The 10,606-nt window shown below is 39.4% G+C and overlaps 1 protein-coding gene across 1 annotated transcript; it reads right to left on the reverse strand.

Annotated features, from left to right (window-relative positions):
- Positions 1–3,008: 3,008 nt before the first annotated feature.
- Positions 3,009–5,433, reverse strand: LOC141808626 (C-type lectin domain family 10 member A-like). The gene is made up of 5 exons (XM_074695295.1): positions 5,364–5,433; positions 4,586–4,714; positions 3,811–3,953; positions 3,516–3,619; positions 3,009–3,371 (listed from the first exon to the last, which is right to left on the reverse strand). The coding sequence occupies exons 1-5, from the start codon at positions 5,431–5,433 to the stop codon at positions 3,221–3,223; spliced, it is 597 nt and encodes a 198-aa protein (XP_074551396.1). The 3' UTR covers positions 3,009–3,220.
- Between the last annotated feature and the right edge of the window lie 5,173 nt (positions 5,434–10,606).

Here is a 10,606-nt window from a genome sequence, read left to right on the forward strand (position 1 = left end):
GTGTTTTTCTGCATCTTATTCTACCATCAGTCTTTCCACTTTAAGATCCTCAGAGAGGGTTTCCTTACTTTGTCATCAACGCTTTTATTTGTGTGGTGGTCTTAATATGCACTGAGGGGTCAATAGGTGTAAGCGGATGTGTTAAAGTTAATAAAGGGTCTGACATCTGTCATGTCTGACTCTTTCATGCATAACTTTTTAGTTAACAGATCAAAAACTTTCAAATTTTATGATTTACCTCAAAGGAAAAGCAAAGGGATTTTAGACTTTCAGTTTATGAGTATTTCTTATGTTTGAGCAACCAACAGAAGTGTTCACAAGGGGGGGCTACAGGGAGTGTAGTGAACTAAGCGTTTGTCCAGGCAATGAAGTCAAGCTCAGACCACAGGACATCAGCTGATCTTAACACCAAACTGTCAGCTGACAGCTCAGAAATTTCTGAGTTTTTCAGATTCATGTCACTGATGCTCCCCCTGCCACATGGGGTCTTTGCTGCTGCTCCCCCTGCCTTGGCTTTGTGTGTACAATTGAAAAAGAGAAGAGATGTGCTCTCTCCATTTAATGAGTTTTGTTTTGTGCCTGTGCTGAAGCGCTGGTAGAGATGTCATGCCTGGTATTTACTCTGTTATCTGTGACAATCAGCTTCTGCTCTGGCTCCTGCGAGCTGCCAACTTGTGCCAACTTGTGCCAGCTTGTGCCAACTTGTCGGCCTTATCAAGGCATTCTTGTTTTCAAAAGATGTTAGAGAAGATTTTGGCTCCTGATCCTGCCTCTCTCTTTTTTTATTATCTCCACAGCCCCTTCTACCCCACTACACACCTCGGCGCCCTTTGAAAGAAGTCTGAGTGGAGTGATCTTTATTCCTGTAATGTTACTGTTTTTTAACGAGACCATGTCAGGTAAACCTATCCAAAAGGTCACAAAGCATCCTGGAGGCAGAGTCTTCAGTTCTCAGTGATCGAGTCTAAGTTGATGTTTTTTTTTTATGTATGTAATTACTTTTGCTCGGGGTTGATAGTAGAGGTGAGTAGGTACATAACGATACAATAATATCACGATATAACATTATCATAGTGCCATATTCTACACAGTTAACTCTTTGATCGAAAACAACTTTTCTAATTTATTGTGTTTGAAAGTCAGATGCAGAGTTTCATACAGACCCTTAACTTGAAAACAGAAAGTGCATCAAGTTTGTCACTTAAACTACTGTGACATTAAACTAATGTTGCAAAAAAATCATTGGTTGAAAAACCTTAAATGATTTTATCCAAACTTACCCAAGAATAGAGAGAAAACATTGATGTTTACAGCTCCAAAACCCACATCACCAAGTTTAGGAATAAAATGTTTTGAATTTACTTTGAGATTATATTAATTATACAGTTTATGGGCAACACGCAGCGGATTAGCTCTTCAGCGCCATCTACTGCAGTGGATATGTAAAAGACATACTATACTTCCAACTCGCCTAAAATATGACTTTTTTTATTTTTACAACAATATCTGTATTAAGAGTTGAGATATCAATATTTTAACACAGGTCAAAGTATGGCAATAAATTGTTGTATTAATATTTTTTTTCACACCTCTAGTGGATCGAAAGCTAATTCCCCTTACATTATACACACACAGACACACACAGACGTACACTGTATTAATATGCTATATCATTTTTGTTATCAAACATATTTTGTTATGATTAGTTTGGCATTATTGGTATTACTTTAAGTGTTCTCTCTGTATTCAGATATTTTTTTAAAGAGAAAGTTTGTAAAGGTCCCATATTCTGCTCCTTTTCTGCAGTTTAATATGGATCATTGATGTCTTCATAAAATGGTAGTAACATGTTTTGGTCTAAAAAGCCAATAAATCAAGCACAGCAGCATTGTTTCCAGGCTCTCATAGCCCCTCTGTTCAGAACGCTCTGATTTAGTGGGCGTGGCCTTCATATGTAAATGAGCCACCGCTGATACCGCCCCGCTCTTCCACGTCACTGAGAGCGGCGCTCCGAGTGCACAATGTTTAGAAAACAGCAAAGCTCGTTTACCGTAACATTACAGGCTAAAACAACCGGCTGACTGCAGCATAAGTTAGCATCCTGAAGCTAACACAGAGACAGGGGGGACACTGAGGAAAAGCTCTTCCATCTGCTCCACAGCACACAGCATTTAAAATACTCACATTTCCAGGGTCCCAGGTTTGTTGGAGGATGGTTGGTAATGCTCCTGGATTCAGGACCAGTCTATTGGCTAGCCCTCTGTTGGACTGTCCAAAGTTGGAAAAGCAGTCGGCCGTGAAGTGATTAGCACACACATGCACAGTTTTACTGAGTATAGCTGGAACATTTCCTTGATAAATGAACTCTAGACACTAAGTCTGTCTTCTTCTGGGATGGGAAGCTTGTGCATGAAACTAGTTGGCTGTATACAGCCAAAAACAGAGCAGTGATGGCTCTTCAACTTTGGCATTCTTCTTCCCGCCGCTTGGGAGATTTCTCTCAAGCAGCAAGGAGGACAGTGGGCAGGGAAGGGGTTTGCAGGTATCTTCTCCGGTGGACCAATCAGGTCAGACTTGCTCCTGATTGGTCAAAAAAGGGAATTGCTGATGTCGGCAAATCCCCAAAATCCGAACAGCTTGTTTTTGGTCAGGATTTTACTTTCACAAGCACTATTAAGTGCAGGTTTTGTCATTAAATATCACATTTTGTGGGCTGGGAGGAAAGACAAAGACCCACAAATTTCACTTAAAGACTTAAAGTGATTTTTGCACAATATGGGACCTTTAAAGGAAAATCTTTGACGTTAGATACTATCTGTCATTTTTGTTCCATTGATAAAATGTTATTAAATACAACTTTTCAGATTGTGATTTCAATCCAGGAACTTCATTTTGATGTTAGGGTCAAGTTACGTCTGGCTGGCAAATATTTTGCGTGTGCTTTTATTTCCATTTTTATCTGCAGTTAGCTTTGATGCTACATTTGTGATAATAGATAATGTAATAAAACTTGTGCTGACTCAGTCGATTCTGATTAATCACTGTTAACTTAAATTTGTTATTGAAATTAAAACAATAAATTTCTTTACTCTGAGTTAAAACAAACACAGAATATTTCATTTTTTCCACAGGCTGTATGTTTCTGTCTGCTGCTATCTATTCCCTACATTTACAGAGTTTGTATCCTTAGAAAAGCCTCTCAGTTTTTTCTCCCTCCGTGCTATTTCTCACAGATCCACAGCATGGACACGTCACATTTCAGATCATTCCAGTTTTCCTCTTTTCTCCTAACAGGAGTGAGGTGAGCACAGTCTTCCTCACCGTATTGTGGATCTCCTCTTCCGTTATCAGGCTGCGGGCCCCACCAGAAGCTGAAAAGAGGTTCATGAGATTAATCCTCACAGGACTTAAGTTTCACTTCAACCCTCCGCCCTAAAAACTGATGTTAAAGAAAAAGACAAACTTTTAAACAGTGAATCAAAGCTGAGGAGTTAAACATTCACAGTGAGTCTTACCCCTGAGTCAGTGAAGAGCCATCGACCCATTTCCAGGTCCCCTCATCGTCCCTGTCGCTCAAACCAATCCAAGAGTCTGCCTTGGCGCTCTTTGAGATGAATTCCTGTTGATGGTTGAAAACTTTTATCTGTATCTAAGTTTTAAAGGCACCAGAAGAAGTTTTAACATGATGCTGATTCTGGTGACTCCTTTGGATGAAATCAGTACTTAATGGCTTTAAACTCACTGTCTCAGCTGGTTCGTTACATTTTTAGATCTTAGAAAAGATAAATTAAGAAATTATTAAAACATTACCTGTTCTTCAAGACTTTCTATGACCACCAGATCTGCTCCTGTGGCTCTGCAGTCTTGTCGGCTTTCTTCCCACGACTTTTCCTGCGTGGAGAAGAGATAACAGGAGCAACCAAACATTGTCCATCCAGGAGGACAAGTTTTCTCTGAAAAACAAAAGATTAAACTCAGTGAACCAAACGTCGAAATGCAAAAACATATTTAAATAAAAAATATGTTTTTTACTAAGCTGTCTCCTTGTGTATCATTTCTAGTGTCACTTCCTGTCTGTGTGTGTTTTCCCTCCTTTGTGATTGTGTACCCCACCCTCATCTGTTTCATGTGAAACCCATTTCTATAAATGCTGGTTTTACTTTTAGATTTCTTTAAGCAGTTTGGTGTTAATCTCTGTTTTCCTAATTTGTGGCATATTAACCTCTTGTTTTGAAAAATGAAGTTCAAACTGAAGCTGAGGAATCCTGTTAATGTCCCACACTAAAAGTTTATTTCTACAGAAAATCAAACAGCCTGTTTTGTTAATAACTTGCAGACGCTGAGTCATTTTCAGTCTGTAGCTCTTCATGAGAAAATGTGACATCCGATCTGTTAGAGAACCCTTGGTATGAGCGTCAGATTAGACAAATTGATGTTCAGACTCAACTCAGGAGTGTTCGTTTGCAGCTTCTTGTAAATTTTTGTTTAAAGATGAGAACAAAGCAGGATGAATGGAACAAAGATGAATGGTGGGAAAAAGTAAAGGTCACAGAGGTCACAGAGGTCACAGAGGTAGAGCACTCACTCAGGCACTGAAGCTCCTTCATCACTTCAGCCAGGCTGACGTTCAGCTGGTCTCTCTGTCGGGTCAGGGAGGACAGACGCTCACTGAGATTGGCGTTGATGACGGAGATCTCTGCGGATGCATCACGAGCTGAGACGAAGCCCAAAACACATTTAAAGACACATGTTTCCATCCAAAGTTAAACTGATTCAAGTTCTTTTTTTCAGTCAAACTATTGTCTATTATTTCTTCAGCTTTGTGAAGTTGAGAGAAAAAAAAATGCTGATCTTTTTTGCCAAGATGATTTTATTCTCAACTTCCTTTTTTTAATTCTTGGAAAGTGAAAAAGAAGAAGAAAAACCTCTTTCCTCTTTTTAATTAAGTTCACATTTGGCCCTGACCGTCTTTCACACATGATCATCATTTTAACTCCTAAAGGGAAAAACTCTGACACACCCATGAACATGTTTTGAATCTCCTGCTTTGTGAGGTTAATGTTGAGAACAACAAAGGTCTAACTAGAATATGAAAAGCTGAGGAAAGAAATAATTTGGTAAACTGTGTTCATCACTTAAAGCAGACGTGGAGTTTCTCTCTGACATTGGATTTATGAAACACCGACTCACAGTGGACGCTGAGGCAGATGATCCCAGCCAGCAGGAGAAGACTCAGCAGCCCCAGAAACAAAACAGCAGCTCCTGAAACCTCCTCTGTGAGCTCCTGGGACCTGAACACAGAGTGGACCATGAAGGGAACATGACAGTGAAGGATGATTGTTTGTATCAGAGCAAAAACTCACCTGTCTGACACGCTGGAGGTCTTGTGTGGTCAGGTTTATCAGACTCAACGTTGGCGTAGATTTCCTCCATCGATCTAGAGGATCTCAGCTGTGTGAAGGTCAGCTCTGCAGCGTGGACTCAGCGTGAATGCTGAAAAACCTCTTGTGGTTTCAGTGTCAAGTTTTTCTCAACATTAGAGGAAGTCACAAGTTTCAGGCTGTGGATAGATAAAACTTTGTGGGCAAGAAAAAAACCCTCAAGTATTTTGATATATACACCTTTACCAGACATGTTTCACTTCACACTGTGACAAAGCAGAGGGCTGTTTTCACACCTTTGGCTCTGTTGCAGTTCAGATATAGATTGTGACCTATCATTGGGTTTTTGCTTTGGTTGCTATGTGTTCCCAAAGCAAAAATGGAAAATGACCGTGCAGTGTAAAGGGAAGCTGTGAGGAAAGCTTTCCTCACAGCTTCCCTTCACACTTCACAAGAAAAGAAAGTGCCACCCTTTGTTCGAAGGCAGCAACTCACTGTATGGTCAAGACGATCTGCTGCAGTTCAAACCGAGCATCAGAATGGGGAAGAAAGGTGATTTAAGGGACTCTGAACGTGGCATGGTTGCTGGTCTGAGTATTTCAGAAACTGCTGATCTACTGGGATTTTAACCCACAACCATCTCTAGGGTTTACAGAGAATGGTCCCAAAAAGAGAAAATATCCAGTGAGCAGCAGTTCTGTGGGACAAAATGCCTTGTTGATGCCAGAGGTCAGAGGAGAATGGACAGACTGGTTGGAGCTGATAGAAAGGCAACAGTAACTCAAATAACCACTGGTTACAACCGAGGTCTGCAGAAGAGCATCTCTGAACACACAACACATCCAACCTTGAGGCAGATGGGCTACAGCAGCAGAAGACCACACCGGGTGACCCTCCTGTCAGCTAAGAACAGGAAACTGAGGCTACAATTCACACAGAAACACCAAAACTGGACAATAGAAGATTGGAAAAACGTTGCCTGGTCTGATGAGTCTGGATTTCTGCTCCACATTCAGATGGTAGGGTCAGAATTTGGCCTCAACAACATGAAAGCATGGATCCATCCTGCCTTGTACCAACGGTTCAGGCTGCTGCTGCTGGTGTAATGGTGTGGGGGATATTTTCTTGGCTCACTTTGGGACCCTTAGTACCAACTGAGCATGGTTTAAAGTCCACAGAAAAAAAGGAAAAAAACAAAACAAAACAAGGGGGTAAAAAGAAAAAAAAAAGAAAGAAAGAAAGGAAAAGAAAGTAGGGGAGAAAAAAAGGAAAAAAGAAAATAAGAAAAAAAAAGAAAAAAGAAAAAAAAGAAAAAAAGGGAAAAAAGAAGAAAAAAGAAAAAAAAAGAGAAAAAAGAGAAAAAAGAGAAAAAAAGAAAAAAAAGAAAAAAGAAGAAAAAAAGAAGAAAAAAAAAAAAAAAAAGTCCACAGCCTACCTGAGTATTGTTGCTGACCATGTCCATCCCTTTATGAGCACAGTGTATCCATCTTCTGATGGCTACTTCCAGCAGGATAACGCTCCATGTCATAAAGCTGGAATCATCTCAGACTGCTTTCTTCAACATGACAATGAGTCCCCTGTACTCAAATGTCCTCCACAGTCCCCAGATCTCAATCCAATAGAGCACCTTTGGGATGTGGTGGAACGGGAGATTCTCATCATGGATGTTCAGCCGACAAATCTGCAACAACTGTGTGATGCTATCATGTCAATATGGACCAAACTGTCTGAGAAATGTTTCCAAGACCTTGTTGAATCTATGACACCAAGGGTTAAGGGGGTCCAACCTGGTACTAGCAGCTGGTGAGTGTATAAAACTGAAAGTGTTTGAAGGGAACTTGTTTTGCTGGAGTTTTCTCTCTCTGTGGCCTGTTTAGCAACCTTTTTTCCAAATGCTGTCAGAAGGCAGTTTTGGGTAAGGTATGTGGTCTGTGGTCAAATGAGGATCTCTTTCATACATTCATTGAAAAATTAAAGGGACCCAAAAGACTTCTGGAGTCAATAACATCTACCTTGTGACAAAAAATGCAAACGTACAATTATCCCAAACAGAACACTCCTCAGTGTCCACAAACAGTTTACAAAAAACCTGCCCAGCTACACACACACCCAAACACACCCACACACACCCACAAACACCTACACAACACACCCACATTTTTAACATCTTCAACATAACTTGTTATATCACCTTTTTGGTTCCTGATAGTCTAGTCTGTCCTGTTGTGTCTGATTTTAGTTCACTTGTTGCATCTTCCACAATGTGCTGTGTGTGTTTTTTTTTCATTTTCCCTGTACTGTTCTTCACTAAATAAGAGAAAAAAGAAGGAGTTAAAGCATGCTGGCATCTTTGTGAAACACTGAGGGTTGGCACAATTCAATTAAACACAGTGTATATATAGAGCGAGTAATAATTATACCTCTTCACTCTGGATGGGAGAGCTTTGTCTTTTGTACAGGCCACATCTTTAACTGAAGCAGCTTCAGCAACACTCAAACTGATGTATTTGGTCTATTTTCTGATATCCTCAGCCATCATGACTCCTCTTACCCGTGGTTTTAATCAGATGCTTATCAAGGATGTCTTTGAGGCTGTGGGTAGGTTCCTGCTGGTATCAGTAATATTTATACTGCAATATGTATTTGATTTGGAATATGCATGCTCCTGCAGATCAGGTGATCATCAGAATGCCGTAATTTACATCCTTTTCCCCCCTGTGATTTTTGCCTGGCTTGTCAACATCACTAAGCCCATCCGCAAGACAAGTTTTCTTTTACGATGGTGCATTGAGTGTCATGGTGCTTTTTGCAGCTGTTTTTAAAATTTTTTCCTGGAATATATTGTTCTGGTTATGGTGTGGATCATTGCTGTTCTGTTTGATGGAGACTGGTACGTGTGCCTGTGGACCAACCTGAACGCTGCTCAAACTGGAATTCCTTGCCGCAAAAATCTGACCTATGAGGAGGTACTCATTAAGTCTGGCTATCAGACTAAATCACGTGTGAGTAACTTGCACAGCACCTCAACATGTATTAAGAAATAAATAAATAATGTGTATTAATTGATAAATAAATAAAGTTGATTGAAAACATCTAAGTATCTCAAAAACATCGGAAACTATCAGTGATTGATAAAAAAAAAGAAAACAGGCTTACTGTGCCCAGATCAGCATTATTCAATTATGCTCACTTTTAATGAACAGTATTTTCATTAAGTTTTGGGATTTGTATGAGATTGTTTAGAGAGAATAAGACAGTGGATAGAGCAGGAAACAGGGAGCGATTGAGGAAGGACATGCAGGATTGAGATGTTTTAACAGAATCTTTAGACAGCACATGAGTTATATTGTATCGTTTTGAGCTGTGGTTGAAGTATTGAGTCAAGATGGAGCTAAGGTGGAACCAAAACCATTTTATCGCTGAATGTTGCCCAAACTATCTGAAACCCTTGTCCTGTTTTGTTTTGTTACAGAGCTACAGTCTCTGGATCATGTGTGGTTTTATTGCCTTTTTGTCTGCTGGAAAGTTGTTTCACTTTTGTGCCACAAGAAAGAACCGCCATTTTGTGGAATGGTGTAAAACATGGTGGACATGTATGAAAAAAAAGGAATTATTGTGTAAAGAATGCTGTCCCAAACTGAAGACCCGTCCTTACTACAGAATGGTTTATGAAGATCTTTTGGAAGAGGAAGTGAGAAACCATGTGAAAAGCCAGCTGTTAGACATAGCAAAAAAAAGAGCAAAAGCCATCTGTAAACATCAACTACAAGAAATCAGGGCTGCTGAACAGACACTGAGCAACAGCGAAGTAGGAAACAATGGTGATGTAATAGATATAGTCTGGTGGAAAATTTCAGCATCTGATTTCCACTCAACAATCCTGACACAAGATTATCAACCAGTGGCTCAACCTATGGATCTACAGGGGAACCCAGGGGATGAGGATCCACTCATAAGTTCAGAAGAAAACTAGCAGAGAGGTCAACTGTAATTAAGTAATGTTTCTTTCACTGCCAAGGTAAAAAAAAATATTGTAATAAAGAATATTCAGTAATTCTGAGCTGATTTGATAATGTTTTATCATCAACCATTATTAATGATAGATTTCTCTCACTCTTGAATAAAAATCAATTTTAACCACAAAATAGATCACATAGCCACACCAAGCCAGTTCTTGTTGCATTTCCTGCAGTCATCAGTTTAAAATCTTAAATGTTATTTTGTACACAAAAGGATAATTATGGGGTCAGTTCATTCTGAGGGGCTCCTCAGAGAGCAGCTTCTGTCATCAGAGCATGAATGTGGCATGAATGAGTGAGTGTGATATGTAATGTTAAAGAGCTATACTCCAGACCAGGTTTCCTTTTGTACCTGCTAACCTGACTAACTTTAAAAGAAATGGAGTAACATCATAACATTGGCAGGCGATAAATCGTGACTTTCTCTAAACTTTAATCTCCTCTTGAGGTTTTTGTAAATAATATTGTTCTTTAGTGACCGATTGAAGAGACCAAAGGTTTCACATGCAGGAAATTCAAAGAAAACGGGGAAGAGCAAGCTGTGAGCTGCAATAAATTTCTGAACCTAAGGCTGATTTGAGAAATAACTGTTACACTTACAACATCTGGCCACCAGGGGGCAGTGAGTCACTAAGGTCAACAGAGATGATAAAGTCTGTCCATTCTAATCTGAGTATTAAGTTCTAGTTTAAAAGAGTAACTATGAGAGGAATGAATCTGCTGAATTTTTGTTTATGTTTGTTTTTTGGGGGGGGTCTTTGTTTTGCAGCTTGTTTGCTGTTAATGCAGGTTTTTAATCGTTGGGCTGATCTATTTTCTCATATGTAGCATGTTTTTACTTGTGAATCATTCTTTCATTTCTCACGTCAGTGCAGCTTCGCACTAACTTTCCTGAAGACATCAAGGTGAATTTCACTCCATGTGTGCAACACTGTGGAGAGAATTGTGAATAAAAGAGCAGGTTAAAATCTTGTACTTTTCTATTTTTTGTTGCACTTACAAGAATCAGAAAAGTTAGCAGAAATTGCTATTAGAAGGTTCTCATGATCCTTTGTCACATGTGTTTTTGATAATATTTGATTGTGATTTCAATCCAAGAACTTAACTTTTGATGTTTAGGTTTAGCTTGCAAAATACCATGTGTGTACTTTCATTTCCATCTTTAAGTGCAGTTAGCTTTGATGCTACATTTATGACAATAATAAA

Source organism: Halichoeres trimaculatus, unplaced genomic scaffold (genome assembly GCF_033239565.1).
Source record: "Halichoeres trimaculatus isolate MK-OKI-2021-1 unplaced genomic scaffold, fHalTri1.1 fHalTri1_scaffold_19, whole genome shotgun sequence".
Classification (NCBI taxonomy): Eukaryota; Metazoa; Chordata; class Actinopteri; order Labriformes; family Labridae; genus Halichoeres; species Halichoeres trimaculatus.

Bases quoted from the DNA above. Each gene is read 5' to 3' on its own strand.
- LOC141808626 (XM_074695295.1), bottom strand. From the start codon at position 5,433: ATGGAGGAAATCTACGCCAACGTTGAGTCTGATAAACCTGACCACACA. The intron at 4,715-5,363 runs GTGAGTTTTTGC...GCTTCGTCTCAG, and splicing joins ACCTCCAGCGTGTCAGACAG to CTCGTGATGCATCCGCAGAG. The intron at 3,620-3,810 runs GTAATGTTTTAA...AACCATCAACAG, and splicing joins TAGAAAGTCTTGAAGAACAG to GAATTCATCTCAAAGAGCGC.